The 17871-nt window shown below is 37.6% G+C and overlaps 2 protein-coding genes across 5 annotated transcripts in view; one reads left to right on the forward strand and one right to left on the reverse strand.

Moving 5' to 3' along the window:
* LOC107660439 (endothelin-converting enzyme 2-like) overlaps positions 1 to 9580 on the forward strand; it is a 62920-nt gene extending 53340 nt beyond the window's left edge. For all 4 annotated transcript variants that reach the window (XM_016449745.1, XM_016449752.1, XM_016449759.1 and 1 more), the window contains exon 4: positions 9157 to 9580. In XM_016449745.1, the coding sequence (XP_016305231.1) occupies positions 9157 to 9444 (288 nt within the window). In that variant the 3' untranslated portion in view covers positions 9445 to 9580. The remainder of the gene's footprint in view (positions 1 to 9156) is intronic.
* A 5646-nt stretch (positions 9581 to 15226) lies between these two features.
* On the reverse strand, positions 15227 to 17091 carry LOC107659987 (calcium/calmodulin-dependent protein kinase II inhibitor 2-like). The gene is made up of 2 exons (XM_016449125.1): positions 16621 to 17091; positions 15227 to 16115 (listed from the first exon to the last, which is right to left on the reverse strand). Exons 1-2 carry the CDS (start codon positions 16787 to 16789, stop codon positions 16045 to 16047), a joined length of 240 nt encoding a protein of 79 aa, XP_016304611.1. The 5' UTR covers positions 16790 to 17091; the 3' UTR covers positions 15227 to 16044.
* Between the last annotated feature and the right edge of the window lie 780 nt (positions 17092 to 17871).

Raw genomic sequence — 17871 nt, forward strand, 5'->3', positions numbered from 1 at the left:
GCACTTAACTTGACTTTTTATTTTCGGTGTGACAAATTAATTATTATATGCTGCAAATTTTAACATCTCATTCTTGGATTTATTAAAAAAGCTAAATCTTTTCTTTTTCTTAGAGGATAACTGTGAGGTCATGTGACAACAATATAGGATGTGTTGTTTGAAATGTTTGTTCTTTGTGTATACAGTTTCACAGTAGGTAGTATACAGTATATACTACTCAGTAGCAAGCTAGTATTCCATTCCGAATGTTATTTATAAGCCACCTGTCACTTCGAGGATGTCTATAAAAGTTTAGCTACTGTAACCTGAGTGATTTTGTCCCTAAAGTATGGTAGCGTTAGAAACACAATCAAAGCTCAATTCCATCCTCAATGCCAGCAGGTTGGACAGCTTCTCTGAAATCTCAGGGAGTTTGATCATCTCCCATGATGTGCTTACTAACCACTTTGTACTACACGAACACACGCTGCGGAAGCTGATCATTTGAGTTCAGTCTAAATGATGGTTTACTTCACAAGAGACACGTAGAAAGCAGCTCCACTGCAGCAAAGCTAATCAGCGTTCATAAACTCAGGCTATACAACAGACTCTTATTTCAGCAGGGACTGGCATTGCTGTCGAGATCAAGAACTGATGGAGAGTACATGCCATCTACAAGTCTTATTTGTTTTACTTGTGAGTGATAGTGATAGAGAGTAAGACAGACAGACAGATACATTAAGATAGATAGATAGATAGTATACAAACTATAGTATACTAGATAGATGGTAATTCACACTGTTAACACTACATTTATTAAATCAAAGCAGCAGCAAATAACCGTAAAAGAGTGTCATGCTTATCTCTCATGGGCATGAGTGTAGTGTAAATTCTGCAATTAGGCATTGCCGCGCAAAACCCTCATTTCAAAATCCAGGTCACAGTCTCCCGGCCTGCGGCCAAATCAGTCATGCTGAGTGCAGTTTTAGTTGGAGCAAGTCTAGCAAACTGCTCTGATGCTGGGACCCATGGTCTGCATTGACCAGTCAGGACAAAACCCGAAAGGAGTTCACAACAAGAGCGTGCATATTTTGCAATATATACTGTATTCGGCCATGTATGTGAATCAGTATGCAGTGCTAAATGTTTTGAATAGCAGTATGCTACTTTGTCACATACTTTCAATTTGCACCTAGAATAGTAATCTATTTGGAAATAAGTGTAGTTGTTTTGCATTAATAATTGTTTAATTATTGTTTAATTGTTTAACAGCAGAATTCATGGTGTAAACTACATTACCCATTATGCTGTGAAGAAAATTCCTCTAATGAGAGATTTGCACTAAGTAAATTGTTTCCATAAACAAGTATGTATGCTATTTGCACACTATGTGCTCTGTACACACTACGTAGATAGAACAAGTAGTGTGGTAGTAGCCTATGCCATTTTGAATAAATGTTGCTGTTGGTTGCTTTGTAATCTACAATCCAGATGGCTTTTGTGATTCATTTAAGCCAGTTCTGTCCAACTAAACAACAAAAAAAAAGTGTTAAGGTGAGAAATGTTTTTGAGCCTCTTAATTAACTATGGCTGTGCGGTGTGGGCAAAAGACAGCAGCACCTTCTTTGCATAAAGACACGTTGTGATCTGGTCTTAATTCGAGGCGTTAGCCATAATGAGTGACTCATAGACTTCTGCTACAGCTGTGCGTTTGGTTAAGATGAACTGTTTAGAGCATTGAGTTTTTAAAGGTGAACGAGTTCACATCATATTCGCTTAGAAGCAAGAGAAGGCTGATTATGTGTCTGTTATTTTTAACATACTGCATCATGTCCTTAAAGCTGAAGTGTGTCGTTTCTGTGAACTAAATTGCAAAATTATTCTTGAACATTTCATCTTTCTCTCAATAGTTGGACAAACTCAAGTCCTGCCCCAAAATCACACCATTGGTTGAGCCAGTGTTGCTGTGTCAGGTTGGTTGGGATTCTTGAACAATCAGAGCCATGTTTTGATTAAATTTTTGGTGAAGTCAACCTAAGTTGTGGTAGAGAAATTGTTAATGTTAATGGTTAATTTTCCATTTTTTTTCATAGTTTTGTTTAAATGTATTCAGTATTTCATCGTCATATGAATTAATTTGAGTAAATTTCACCCTGACACAAGTGCAGTCACTGATGTTATTGATTGTTATTGGATTATTTGAAACAATAATGCTATTTGTAGATTTTTCTTCTTAAAAACCTTGTTATTGATTCTATACAGTAACAAAAGTTTGGGGTCAGTAAGATTTTTTTTTTTGAAGAAGAAGTTGCTTATGGTCACCAAGGCTGCATTTATTTGATCAAAAATAGAATAAAAACAGTAATATTGTGAAAAATTAATATCGCGAAAAAGAGTTTAAAGGTCCCATATTGTACACCTTTCTGGAGTTTTATTTGAGGTTTTGATGTCCTTAAGAATATATATTTGCGGTATAAGTACCAAAAACCATCTCAATATATTTTTACAGCTCCTTTCTCAGGAGCTCTGCTGAAAACAGGTCGATTTTGGTCAGTCTAATTAATATTCATGAGCCTCTCTTCTGATTGGCCTGTTGTGTTCTGGACGCGATGTTGTCTGGGGGGTTGGCAAAAGGAGAGTGGGACAGTTGGGCGGTGCTCGGTGTGGTGACTGAAGGCAGTGACTGTACAGTTCTGACGTCAACTTTTTACGGAAGTCACAACTGTTCATGAAAAATAGCTAGAACTTTAAGCAGACTGTGTGAATTTTACTGTGGACTGACTGTTTTGAAACTTATATGGTAGTTAAATAGCCCCTAGACCTCAGTAATCGTGAAAAAAGCCAGGAAATTTCAGTTTTGACAATATGGGACCTTTAAAATAACTCTTTTCTATTTTAGTATACTATAAATTGTCATTTTAAAATGTATACTATAAAATGTAACTTATTCCTGTGATGCAATCATTTCTCAGTGCTACATGATCCTTCAGAAATCATTCTAATATGCTGATTTGATGCTCAAGAAACATTTCTTATTATTATCCTTATTGAAAACAGTTGGACTGCTTAATATTTTTGTTGAAACCTTTTTTCCAGGATTCTTTGATGAATAAAAAAGTTCAAAAGAACAGCATTTATTTGAAATCAAATCTTTTGAAGCATCTTAAATGCCTTGCATGTCTTTTTTTTATCAGTTTAATGTGTCCTTGCTGAATGCAAGTATTCATCTCTTAAAACACAAAAATCTTAGGCATATTGCTATTATTTTTTCCTCCTCATGTTTTCATCAATGTTTTAATGAAACTTTTTAATTATCACCTTGACGCACATTGTTGTGAATCACTCATCTTTGTTATAGTTGATGAAACCTTTCTGAGAATTTTCGTCTGCAATTTCTTTGACGAGATGCACATTGGATAGGGGGAAGCATTTTTACATTGCATAATTAACACACTTCACCTTTAATGGGGAAGGATGAATAAATGACCTCATCACCTGTGTGCTTTCACAGACTGTTAGTTTGATAATTGCGTCTGCTGTAGAATTTGGCAGCTCTCAGTGGCCGTAAAGGATCTTGATTCCCTGAGGGCTGAGTGCTGATGTGACAGCTGGTAGCACACTAGAAACGCTGCAGATATAGAGTATCATCATTATAGCCTGTCCACAATTCTGTGTGTTGGTTGTCTTCATATACACACACACACACACACACACACACACACACGCTGCTGGACAGATGGTGGCTTTGAGCTCAGGGTCCTTGAAGGAGACATTCACGGCGGGGAAGAGAAAGAGCAACAGACAAAGATATGAAGATGAGAGCATGCTGTTACTAATGCCCCTGGAGGATGCTGGGAGTTGCTTTGTTAAAGCACTTTCTGGCTGCTAACAAGCGGGAGGGAGATTCTAGGTCATAAAATTACACGTTTCTGCAACCTCACATGCCCCGGCTCTGCGCATGGTTAGATCAAATTAAGTAGCGCTGATATAAGTTTAGTGTTTTTTTCTTATGTCTGCTATTTTTCGGTGTGTGAAACATTAAGTTAGGGCAAAAAAAAGTTAAATATGACCTATATAATAGACAATATCTTTCTGGAATATATTGCCTGTTGGCTATCTTAGATACTTAAAGACCCTATGGAACCAAAAGTAGTGTTTTGCGACTTTTAGGTACATTATCATTTATTGGTCACACTTTATTTTAAGGTCCTATCCTCACCATTAACTATGACTTTTCCCTGAACAAACTCCTAATTTGCTGCTTAGTAAGGTAGTTGTTAAGTTTAGGTATTGGGTAGGATTAGGGATGTAGAATATGGTCATGTAGAATACGTGCTTTATAAGTACTAATAAACAGCCAATATGTTAATAATAGGCATGCTAATAAGCAGCTAGTTAATAGAGAGAATTGGTCCATATACTAAAGTGTTACCCATTTATTCATTTAGCAGAAGAGCTTTATGCACTTTTATGCAAAAGAGCCAACAATATTCATAGTATGAAATGACAAGTTATAAGCTAAATTCTCTTTTAACAGATATAATGCAACATATACAACTCACTAGCAAGTAGCAAGTCATGCAATGTGACATAACTAAAGCCTATTGGCTATTTAATTGTTTTTTTAATAGAAAGGCATCAGGACATTGCAGGCTGACTTCCACACATATATTTGTGTTTCAAAATAACAAACCACCCAACAAACTCTTTATCACACACACTCAAATCCCCTGTCAGCCTATCCCAATTTGCAGCTGATTTTTTTGCAAGTTTCCTCAGCCGTCAGCAGTTCTTCATCCAATTAAAGACAAAACAAAACACCAGAAAAAGTGCACCAAGAGAAAGGCTGCAGCCCAAAACATATACTATCCATACTAAATATTCTGTAGTATTTAGTATGCTAGACTAGGATTAGTACATATTAAAGTTTCATATTTCCCACTGTCTCTTGTGCTATAGAAAAGGAGTTTATGACTGGCATCAAATCATGTTTGTATGTAGTTTTTTTTTTTGAAGAGGAATGGAATATTACTCCACTGTCTGAAAATTTGAACAGTAAATAGGCTAAATACTATTATTCAGCAAGTATGCATCAGACTGACCAAAGGTGACAACAAAGATATAATGCTGTGAAAGATTTTTATTTAAAATAAATGCGGGTCTTTTGAACTTTCAACTAAGAATCTTTTATCTAAGAATTCAAATAAAGATTTTGGAAAATGTATCACAGCTTCCACAAAAATCTTAGACAACACAACAAATATTAGGCAGTTTTCAACATTTATAAGAGTAAAAAATGTTTCTTAAGCATCAAATCATCATATTAGAATGATTTCTGAACGATCATGTGACAATGAAGGCTGGAGTAATGATACTGAAAATTTAGCTTTGCTATTACAGGAATTACATTTAAAAATGCATTAAATTAGAAATTGGTTCCTTTAAATTGTAATAATGTTTTACAGTATCAGTGTTTTTACTTCATTTTTAATCTTAATTATCAAATAAATATTATATATTATATGAATATTAAATAAATATGAGGCAATAAAAAAAAAAACGAAATAAGAGCCCAAACTTTTTTTAATGATGTGCACTTTTAAAGCTTTTGTCATGTTTTATCTTCTCTGTTATGCATTTTTACATTCTATGAAATTATATGGCTGCAATCAGGTTTCTATAGAAGCAACTTTGTTGTAAAACTACCAATTTTCATTTTAAATCAAGGCCACAATATGCTTGGCCTTGGCTATAAAACAGTTTAAAGTAAACAACAGATCATCGTTTACAGCAGTCTGTAAATAGTCATTGGTTTAAATGACCTGCTTTCGAGTGTCTGTAATGATGGCTTAGGATGGGGACATGATTTAGTGAGCAGTTCACCATTTACCAGAGTGTTTTGAACTAAAGGTTAGATGTAATTGTTGTAAGACTCATAACGTGGGAAGTATGTGATGCTGACATTACCCTATACAGTAAGTGGAGCAAGATAATTATTATAATGACGACAGTAATGCTGTCTGTGAGGTCAGATTGTATTGAAGAAAATCCTCTCTCTATGTTAACCACAGTAATTTTTCAGTCAGATGGCATGTGTGAAAGAGCACTTGTCCTTCGAACATTCATTCCTATGTCTTTTTGTGTCAAAGCAAAACAAAAAAAACAACAGCAAACAAAGGCACATTGGAGTATGGCTGTACTTTAGGCTGTATTGTGTGTGTGATCCAGGGTTTAGTGTTCACCTTGAGACTGGTTTGGTGATGTTCCAGGAAAGGCCCAGCGTGTGTCGGAGGGTCATTAATCAGAGGCAGAGAGAGAGATCAATAAACCTGATCATTAGTCTCATCAGCTGCTAACGGCGAGCTGAGATCATCTGATTCGGACCCAGGAGAAACTGTTTAGTGTCATGTTCTCTGCGTTTCATGATGGAACGTTGCCTGTGAGTAGAAGCAACCATGGTTGATGTTTTTTACTGTCACAGGACAAGCAGGTCTGCTTGCTTAATGTTTTTACATGTAAAACAGACTAGAAATAGGCAAAATAATGAAATTCTGGCATTTCCCACACTGTGACATTTTCCTACTGTCACAGTTATCCTATGAAGCTTTTATTTGTAGAAAATACTTCACCATAGTTCTCAAATCTCTTTGCTTGCTTTCAATTGAAATGTGACGTGCTATGCAAGGTTTGACGTCATTGATGCCAAATGTCATTGGTTGTCAAGTATCTTTCCATTGACGTCAAACCTGGTGCAACACATCTAGACGTGCCGTATTTGAATTGAATAAGACACAGCAGGTGTCAAGACAAGATGTTAAGTGAATCATTATCCATGTTTTGGTCATATGGACTACGTTTAATGTACTTTAATTACACTTTTTTGTCATTTTTGGAGTTCACCGGAAGAACTAACCCCAACTCATAGTTTGAGCACGTTAATCTAGAATTAAAGGGATAGTTCACCCAAAAATTATAATTCTGTCATTAATTACTCACCCTCAAGTCGTTCCAAACCTGTAAGACCTTCGTTCATCTTTGGAACACAAATTAAGATATTTTTGATGAAATACGAGAGCTTTCTGACCCTGCATAGACTACCACAGTCAAGGCACAGAAATGTTGTAAGAACATCTTTAAAATAGTCCATGTGACATCAGTGTTTCAACCGTAATTTTATGAAGCTACGAAAATACTTTTTGTGTGCAAAGAAAACAGAAATAACGACTTTATTAAACAATTTCTTCTCTTCCATGTCAGTCTTCAGATTAAGGTTGAACCACTGATGTCACATGGACTATTTTAACAATGTCCTTACTATCTTTTTGGGCCTTGAACATGTCAGTTGCATTGCTGTCTATGCAGAGTTAGAAAGCTCTTGGATTTCATCAAAAGTATCTTAATTTGTGTTTCGAAGATGAACGACAGTCTTACTGGTTTGGAATGACATGAGGGTGAGTAATTCTTGACAGAATTTTCATTTTTAGGTGAACTATCCTTTTAACTTGATCAGTTAACTAGATAACATGTTCATAACATGTTTATTTCAAACTAGGAGAAAGAAAGTGTGACTTTCAATGTTCTCATTCCTGTAGAAGTTGTCGGTGGAAGATTCTCTTTCTCTTTTCTCTCACACTCTCGGCGGATTCCATGTTGACACCTGAAAGTGTGAATTATTCATTTCTTCAGGCAGATGAAGAATGGGTGGCAGGGGCACGTGATGCACTCAGACTCATGCACACACACTTACACAAACACTCAAACACGCTCATGGGCACATATACTGTACATACACTACTGTTTAAAAGTTGGGGTCAGCAAAAGATTTTTTTATTTTAAGAAATTAATACTTTTAATCAGCAAAGATGCATAAAATTGATTAAAAAAAATAACAGGAAATACTTTCTTTTTTTTTTTTTTTTACAAAAAAAATCTATTCATCGTGAAAAATGTCATGGTTTCAACAAACATATTATACAGCATGACTGTTTTCAACATTTATAAAAATAAACGTCTCTTGAGCATCATATCAGCATATTAGAATGATTTCTGAAGGATCATGTGACACTGAAGGCTGGAGTAATAATGCTGAAAATTCTGCTTTGCATCACAGAAATTATAATTATAATAAAATAGAAAACAGTTATTTTAAATTGTAATAATATTTTATAGTATTCCTATTTTTACTTTTATTTTTGATTAAATGAATGCAGCCCTGTTGACCATGACCACTAAGGTCATATTGTTCTTTTGTTTTTAAATAGGCCTAAAGCTTTCTATAAATATGACTTTTAGCATTTTAGAATAAAAACTTAATTTTTTTTACATTTGAAAATGACCCTTGACATTTTTAAAGGGTAATTTTTGTCATATTTTTCTAAATTTTGAAGACAATTTTGTGACCAGTGTCTATAGCCAAGTAAACCTGCAGTTAGTATAAATATATAGAGAAATAATAGCTCTAAAGTACATTACTGTGCATTGCATTTTCCTTCTGGCTGCATCTGTAAGAGTTTGTGCATTTTTCAAAAGAAATCTGCAACTTCAGTTCCCCATAGAGAATCAGCATATAATTCATGTGACTTAAGGTGATTCTGTAGAAGGTTCTGCATTGGTGACGGTGATGATAATATAAAGGACATAATTATTAATCACAATATTACTGTCACCGCTACAGTGAGATAAACGCACGAAGAAGATGAAGATAAATGCAAATAGTCTTTAATAAATCCACACACGGGTAAATCCAGGATAGAACAGGCAGGAGCACACATAGGGACGTAGTAGACCGGACAAAACAGACTGCATAGACTAGGGCTTAAATACATGGGATGACGAGGACAATTAACAAGACACACCTGAACCAAATGACAATAATCAGACGAAGACAGAAACTAGGTCAAACAGAGCACATGAAGAAGAAAACACAACAAACAGTCCATTGGGTGTGACAATTACATCGAATTTACACAACAAATGCATCACAATGAAAAGTTCATCATTGTATTTTAATATCTCACCCAATTTACGAGATGGGCAGCATGTGGACTTGGACTTTGAAGAAATGTTAACACTTGTTTGTAAATAATAATTCTAGAGATGATCAGATATAATGCTGATGATAATACAGGTAGCACTCATAATAACAATAATAATCAGATGATTTGTTTTTCCCCACAGGTCAGTCGTGTTTTGAAACCCGGTGGCCGTTTCATCTCTGTCACGTTTGCGCAGCCACATTTTCGTAAGAGACTCTACGCTCGAGCGGAGTATGACTGGTCTATCAAGCACTATCACTATGGCAGCAGCTTCCACTACTTCCTCTATGTTCTCACCAAAGGGGAGGAGCTTAGCTCAGAGGATGCTGCATTGGAGAGGAGACTGCTTGAGGAAGCTGAGGCTCCACCCACCAATATAAGATTTCAAGAAGCGGATTCTGAGGACTTCCTGAATAACATTGGATTATAGGGACTTGTACTACATCTATCAATCAAGAGACTGCTGACAGAAGTTGTACAGCATTCGTATACATTTTTTAGGCTCCTATCCTAGTTCACCCAAAAATTACACTTGCTCTCCTTCATGTTGTTCTAAATTCATTAGATTTTTTTTTTCTTCCTTGTAACAAAACATTAAAAAATTGTTGTTGTTGTAGTTTTTGGAGTTTGACATGCCCCGTCTCCATTCACTTTCATTTACATTTGTGTTCCAGGGAAGAAAGAAAGTCATACAGGTTTGGAACAACATAAGGAATAGTAAATCATAACAGAAATGTAATTTAATTTTCTAATCAGTTTTCTTGACTAAAATAGGAAACGATTACTCTTTTTTTTTTAATTTATTTATTTATTTTTTTCTGATGTTAAAGACAACATTGCACTGAAATAAAACAAAACATAGTAACCTCCCCTCTGGGATCCTGTAAACTTTTGAAATTAAATGTTTGACTTTAACGCCAATCTGTATGGGTTAAAATTGGTTCAATACTTGGACTTGGAACAACTATGCTTTTAAACTATTTTTTTAAATATCTTGTATATTTTTTAAAAGCCTTTTTTTTTTTTACCATGCTTTTTTTAGGATGCTTTGATGTGAATTTGCACTCTGTTCTGCATTTTCTCTCTCTCTCTCTCTCTCTCTCTCTCTCTGGCCTATTTCTCTGTGCGATTGTGTTGATTGGTATGACAAGGTTGAGTGCTTGACACCTGCACACTTGTGCCGAGACAAATCTGTCACAAACGCTTCTCAAACAACAAATAAACAGACAGACAGAAAACAAACAGCCCTGCTGTGTGCCAGAATATGACAGACGTGTCTGTGCTCTTTTGGATGAGGAACGGCTGCAGTGAATCGGAGGAGGCCATTAATAAACCAGAAATCATTTATTTTTAATTTAGCTCTGGAATGTAATTACCGTCTATTTTTAAGGCTTGAGGAAGGTGCCTGAATTTCAGAACAGCTTCCTGTGTGCCAGTGTGAACATAGATAGATTTTTATAGTAAATAGAGGAAAGTTATTCTTGAACCAGGAGAAACCAAAACATATTTAAACACACACTATGTCGTGGGTGGTTGCCAAGGTTTTACGAGTTCTTTTTAGAATGTTGCAAGTGGTTCCTAGGTTGTTTCTACACAAAAGGCCACCCCAAAAGAGATATAGTATCCCTAAATATGCCTTGGGTAAATCTATGGGATTTTTTCATCCATTTTATTGTCTTCCAGGCAAAAACCATCAGTTTGATTGTTTGGAACAGTAATAGCGCACCTCTTCTCTGTAACTTGTGCAATTTGAGGAACTCTTCGTGTCCAGGTGGGATGAGTTACGCACCCATATTAAAACAGAAGGTGATGGATTTTGAAGCCCTAACGCTGTGAAAAAGTAATGGTGAGCATGTACCATTAAACGGTGAGCGTGATTTGACCAAGTACAGCATGTTCCTGGATCAACATCTTTGTTGATCCTGCACATCATTCCAATCAACCGAGAGAGAATTCCAATCAGAATTGAGAGAGAACTTTTCAGGAAATGTCAGTTTAGGCTTACAATCAGGATTATGTGCTTCTACACCCTTGTTAATCAGCTATCATTTCCCTCTGATTTTAGGAATAAATTATGGGTAAGGTTTAGGGGTGGGGATTGGGTTAAGTCTGTATTTTTGGACAGTAATGTTGATCCAGGATCAACAAAAATGTTGATCCAGAAACATGTCTTACTTGGCAAAATCCACCATTAAATAGTAGCGGTTCATATACCAGTAGCAGTTTCATAAACTTTTAGTTCAGAGTTGATTTAATGTGTTATCTGTGAAAGCTGATAATGTAGTCACAGGTCTTTCCCCTTCACTGAAGCACTAAGCAATGACGTCAGGGCAGGGACTGTATCAGATGGACGCTGGTATCAGGTGAGCCGTACGTATCGGGTGTAGATTTATTCTGTGATCGTATCCTTATGACATGCTGTGTGTGTGGCAGTTCTTCAGGAACCAAGTGCTGCCTAAACACCATAAAGCTGCTGCGGAGAACAGGAGACCCTGATTAGTCTAATGGCTGGTTATGTGTTGTTTACCCCCTCGCAATGCAAACCCACACGCAAGCTTTACTTCATATTGACATTTAAGACCATGATATTCAATAATGTGCTTTTGAATAATTGATTGAGTAATTTCAGAAGTGTATTTGTGAGATATTTTCTGAGCTGTTGTCTTGGAGAAGAACTGGAACTGTTCTTGTATGGTACTCAGCAAATTTAATTCTGCATGTCATGAACGTTGTTGTTATTGACAACAATAATGCCTTGTTTGAAAGTTTAATTTTTTTTTTAAAAAGCCTTGAGATTTAATTAATTTGGATAGATGGATGGATGGATGATGCATGGACGGACGGATGGGTGGAGAGACAGGCAGATAGATGGTTAGTTGGATGGATAGATAGATGGGCAGATATACAGAGAGGAGGATAGACCGACAGATAGGTGGATAAATTAATAGATGGATGGATGGGCAGACAGATGGTTGGTTGGATGGATGATAGATAGACAGGCAGATGAACAGACAGATGGGTAGTAGATGGATCGAAGGACGGACAGACGGATGGATGGATGGAGAGACGGGCAGATAGAGAGATAGATGGTTAGTTGGATAGACAGACAAACAGATAGATGGATGGATAGAAGGGCAGATAGACAAAGAGAAGGACAGACTGATAGGTGGATAAATGGATAGATAGCCGGATGGATAGACAGACAGACAGACATATGGTTGGTTGGTTGGGTGACAGACAGACAGATTCAACTAAAATTCACACTCATCATGAATTGAAAGTGAACCTGTTCTTTAATTCAGAATTTTGCCCAGAGCTGCTTTTGAATAATTGTCAATAGAGAATTAAGCTTTTTAGGTCCAGATGGTGTAGTTACGACATCTACCAGCAGGGGCTAAACAGACCGGCTAACCTGCCAAACCTTGACCCCATTGGTGCATCCCTGCCTCTAGTGTACAGACAGATCGTTTTCATGAGTCACTGTTATTGCGCACACACAAGAAAAGAATCAGAAATGATCATTTGACCCTTCAATATCATTAATCAAAGATTGAGATCCGTCTGTTCATCAAAGCTCATGTTTCTGTTCTGTTGTTGAGCAGGGGGCGGTGTCAGGACACACCATTACATCATCCAGCAGCGGCAGCAACAACATAGGCTGTGGTATTGATAGCAGACACATGAACCCCTGCTCACAGCCAGCCAGCTCCACTGACAACACTGTGTGTAATGCAGCTTAGTGCAATGTTTACCCTAGAGACGTGTCTGTGTGTTTGGTCACTACTGTTCATAAGGTCAAAGCAGGGACATTTTTGGAGCAGAGGTCAGCACTTCAAAATCTAATTGGCTGATTGAATTCATTTGTTTAAAACAGTTTAGCTAACTCTGTTATCCTCAGTACAGCATATTTCTGTTATGTGCAGGGTTATGTTACGAGTTGAAAAATCTAAATTAAATTGTAATTTAAATTTCGACTGAGGCAGGTTTTTTTTTTTTTTTTTATCTCTAGAGACCTAGGTCATATAATGCTTATAAATAAATAGTATGGTTTAACGATAACACAAACATGAATGTTTACATATTTACATGGGCCTAATGGTTAGAGAGTCGGACTTGTAACCCAAAGGTTGCGGGTTTGAGTCTCAGGTCCGGCAGGAATTGTCGGTGGGGGGAGTGAATGTACAGCGCTCTCTTCCACCTTCAATACCACGACTGAGGTGAGACCCTTAAGCAAGGCACCGGACCCCCAACTGCTCCCCGGGCGCTGCAGCAAAATGGCTGCCCACTGCTCTGGGTATGTGTTCACAGTGTGTGTGTGCACTTGGATGAGTTAAATGCAGAGCACAAATTCCGAGTATGGGTCACCATACTTGGCCACACTTCACTATTTCTCAAAATTAACTATATTTTGGAACTGACATAAGCTTCTATAAAATTGACCCGTTTCTGATGTTGAATATAGCCAAAAATGGGCATATATTACAAATATTGGCAGTCACACTTCATTTTAAGGCCCAATTCTTGCTATTAATAAATCATTTACTATGACTTTTGCCTTAATAAACTCCTAATTTGCTGCTTAGTTAGTAACTTGGGTAGTTGTTAAGTTTAGGTATTGGGTAGGATTAGGGATGTAGAATATGGTCATCCAGAATATGTGCTTTATAAGTACTAATAAACAGACAATGTTAATAATAGGCATGCTAATAAGCAATTAATTAATAGTGAGAATTAGTCCCTATACTAAAGTGTTACCATATTGGCAAATTTGGTACAAACTATTTTTTGGTTTAAGTCAATTTGTTTGCTTTTAATATGGTTTGCACATGTTGTTCTGGGTCTGGTTTTGGATGGATGGATGGATTTTAGATGGATAAATTGATTTTTGATAGATGAACTTGTAGTTTACTTGTATTTGTGTTCTTCAAACTTGTGTTCCAGGTTGAACACCAACCTGAAACACCAACAATGCATTGCAATCCATTAATTTTCTCTTTCTGTCATTTCCAATTCAGCTTACTTAATGCTGTGGCCGGTTCAGTTCAAATTCATTTGCTGTATATTCAGTATAATGGGGATTTCAGGTCATTCCTGGCATGTATCTCTTTAATTGCATAATGGTGCAACATACAAAAGTTATTTTAATGATGAACTGCAGATTCTGGAACAAAATTCCTATTCCTATTCCACGAGCTACTCCTAAACTCAAAGCGAAATGATAGGATGAATGTTAAGTCCCAAGCCAATCCCTAAACCCAATACTAAAACATGATTGGTTGACAGGAAAGTTGTACTACAACCAACCAGGATGTGTATCCAGGATCTTGTCCTTGGATAATCATGGTAAGCAGAGCCACACTGAGCCATGTAATGAATGAGAATCTGGTTTGCAACGTTTCCAGATGCCATTCAACCATCTTTTGCTCATCAGTTCCTGTTTTCTATCTACAATGCTCTTTAAAAGTAAAAAATGCCAAAAGTATGAGTATTTGGTTTGGCAGTATGACATTGACATCAATTCCTCTGTGGCTGAATGTGAATCTGTGCATATTTATGGTTCATACAAGCCAGTTCAAACACTTACACTTTGACTCACAGTGGCGTTAAATGAGAGTTTACTGCAAGAAAATATGTTATTATCGCTAATGATGGAGATCAAAGTAGCACCAAATGAAAGCTACAAACTGGGATGAATCAAGGACAATGCTTTTAAATCAAATGTCTTTCTCTCTCATGTGCTTTTCATTTCTTCCAGCAGAGCTCATTCTTTGAGAATCGAATGTCATCTCTCCTTCTTTCCTCCGTTATCATGCTGTCATTATCTGCCGAGAGTTGGGCTTTCCATATTGGGTCAGGCCACAGCGTCGCTCAGTCACTCCAGAGCTGCCGTGGGCCGCCTGTCTGTTCAGATAGTGTATCAGCAATCTCCAGCTCTGAGCAGCATGTGTGAAGCGCTAAGGATTCCCCTGGGCATTGGAGCCGTTCAGGAACACTGCAACAGCCATGAAGGTGTATTAATAGACTGAGATGGTGAAGCTGAGTGTCCTTGACTGCGCTTGAGTGACTGTCTGATGGACTTGACTTTATTTTTTAAAAAGAAGCGTGCCAGGGTAAGATTCATGGTGGCACCTCTGTTGGCACCGGAGTGAAAGTTCATGCAAAGAGATGGACACGACAAAAGAAATGTGAGGAGCTGATGAAAAAAAATTTGAAATGTATAAAATTAAGCTTGGAAGAAATCAAGATGCCTTCATGTTGGGTTAATTACAAGAGGTGGTAATGCACAATGTTCCTCTGTGCTTGTACTGATGATGTGAATCCGTGCTGCAGTGAAGGGCAAAACATATAGATCACCAGACGACGCTTCAACACCTGTGGGCATGTGTATGATAATATTCTCAATTTCTGAAAAAAGAATATGATGCAAAATAGCGAAAGAAAATATTCACATTGCACCATCCGTACATAGTTCATTTATCATTATGGGAGCTCAATGTCTTTGCGTGTGAAGTCTAAAATGTCTCTAAAAGCAGCAGTCGGATTGAAGTCGACGCTCAAGGCAGATCCATATATGTGTGTGCGCGTGTGCGTGTTTGTGTGTTATGAGGAAGGTCTTTGAGCTAAGATACTGTACATCTATAGTAACAGAGCGTAAGATGCGGTTCAGTCTTCGGTTGAACTTCGTGTTGCTTACAGCGCTTTTGGAAGATGATGGTCGTGGAATAATAATGGCAAGTCCACCATCCTTATTCACAGATGAGCCGCAGCGCGCAGCCTCAACAACATCTCCGACATCTTCCTCTAAGCTTCCATTGTCGTTTATATTGGAGAACTGCCAGCAAAAACCCCAACGGAAATTCCGTCTCTCCCTTCTTTTATTCGCGTTTGCCCTTTTTAGTTTAGTCTCCTCGTGGTTCGAGCGTCGTGCCACCGTCTCTCCATCTCTTTGCAATCTTCTTCACATGCACAACCGACAAGTGCTTCGAATCGGTGATAAAAAATTGAAATGTCTGCAAGGCATCGTGCGGGTTTAAACGCCCGGTGATGATTTGTCGGTCATGCCTTTCAGCACCTCATCTATTCGGTCGTCCTCGATTACCACTGGAAAGAAGAAGACAGACAGCTGATGTCAAGACTTCGTCAATCTAGCATGTGTGTTCTGTGCGCTTTGAAACTGCGCAACAAGACTAGACACACATCAAACGCATTCAAATGCGTTAAAATGCATATTAAATGCGAAACAATATCACTTAAAAGGGTAATTTCTCAGTCGGGTTGCATGAAATAGCCTATTATTTAGCCAACATATTGAGGAAGACATTTTTACAAATGTCAAACTGTCAAAATATGCATGCATTTAAATGCATTCTGTAATTTTCTCGTCTTTATGTTGTAAACCCGTATGGATTTTTTTATTAAGTGTTATGAACTGACAGGCTAGATCACTATTCACTTTTACTGCATATTTTTTTCCCGTGCAATGAACGTGAACGGTGATCGAGGCATCTAACATCTTTTATGTTGCACGGAAGAAAAAGTGAGTGAAAACGCAAGTCTCTATTCCTTTAACTTCAGTAAGTTATCTTCAATCAGGTAACATTCTCACCTCTCTTCGCTCTGCCGATCTGTCCAAGTTTTGGAGGTCTTTTCGCCTGCGACGCTCCGAAGAACGAGTTGGTGTCCTGCAGCCCGCAGCTGAAGGACATCTGACTGACATCGTTGTCCGCTCCGTATCCGCTCATTTTCCCCTCTCCGTACGGCAGAACCTCGGACATGACTGCTGAAGGACGGGCTCGCGACGCAGAAGACGCAAAAGAACTGATGTATGTAGGAAGCTACGGTGGATATGGCAACTATCCCCGCAAAACAAGTGCACTTGTTTTTGTTTTGTTTTTTTGCGTAGATATCCCCGCGCGTAAATGTCAGACTCCTCGCACCGCCAACTTCCAAACGGACTGGAGTGCTCGGTGCAGAATGAGAGAGCGAGCGAGAGAGAGAGAGAGAGAGCGCAGCTGAGTGTACGGCTACATCAGCGGTCGGGTGAAGTCTGCTGTAAGATACGGGACATCCCGCGATCATAAAGGAAACCCGCGCGGAACAGTGAAGTCATCATCCGGGCGTGTGTGTGTTTAGGAGAGAGAGAGAGAGATGGGGACTCCAAGAGGTGCAAGGGTGGCCCCATCAGGCGAAAGCTGAAATTGGCGAGAGGAAACACTGAACGGCGCTCTGCAGTCGCTCCTTTGTATGTGACGCACGGTGTTCGCTGGGGTCTTTGGAAAGCCTGTGGTTTGGAAGCTAAAAGAGGAAAAGATCTTAAGACCTGATATATGGAGATCACTTTAGATCTCAACAACTCTATACTGCAAGCTTTATTGTGCCGTTACATGTTGCTGCAAGAGGCTTATAGCCTATGTGTAACTTATGTTTCAACTTTGGGTATTTTTGTCGTAGGGGTTAATTTTTTATTAAAATATAATATTTTGGAGATTTTTGATCTGCCCTAACGTCTCCATTCGTAAAATTAATTCATAAACTTCAAATTCATAAAATTTTAAAACCTTTTTTATTTTATTTTTTATTTTTAAACCTTTATGTTGTTTCAAACCCGTAAAATATAATGATTCTATATAATGTTTTTCTTTCTTAAAACATAGCCTATGTATATTTTTGTTAATAAAGGTCACACACAGTCTAGTACATTTTACCCATTCCTTTCCCATTAATGTTTGTTGTCACTTTTCAAATGCATTTTTTACATACTTTATTAATATGCATGATTTTTTACGCTTATCCCAGACCCAGATTTCCAATCTTAAAATAAAAAGTATTAAATGTTACTTTTTTGAAACATTGCTTA

Source organism: Sinocyclocheilus anshuiensis, unplaced genomic scaffold, assembly GCF_001515605.1.
Source record: "Sinocyclocheilus anshuiensis isolate Anshui unplaced genomic scaffold, SAMN03320099.WGS_v1.1 scaffold850, whole genome shotgun sequence".
Classification (NCBI taxonomy): domain Eukaryota; kingdom Metazoa; phylum Chordata; class Actinopteri; order Cypriniformes; family Cyprinidae; genus Sinocyclocheilus; species Sinocyclocheilus anshuiensis.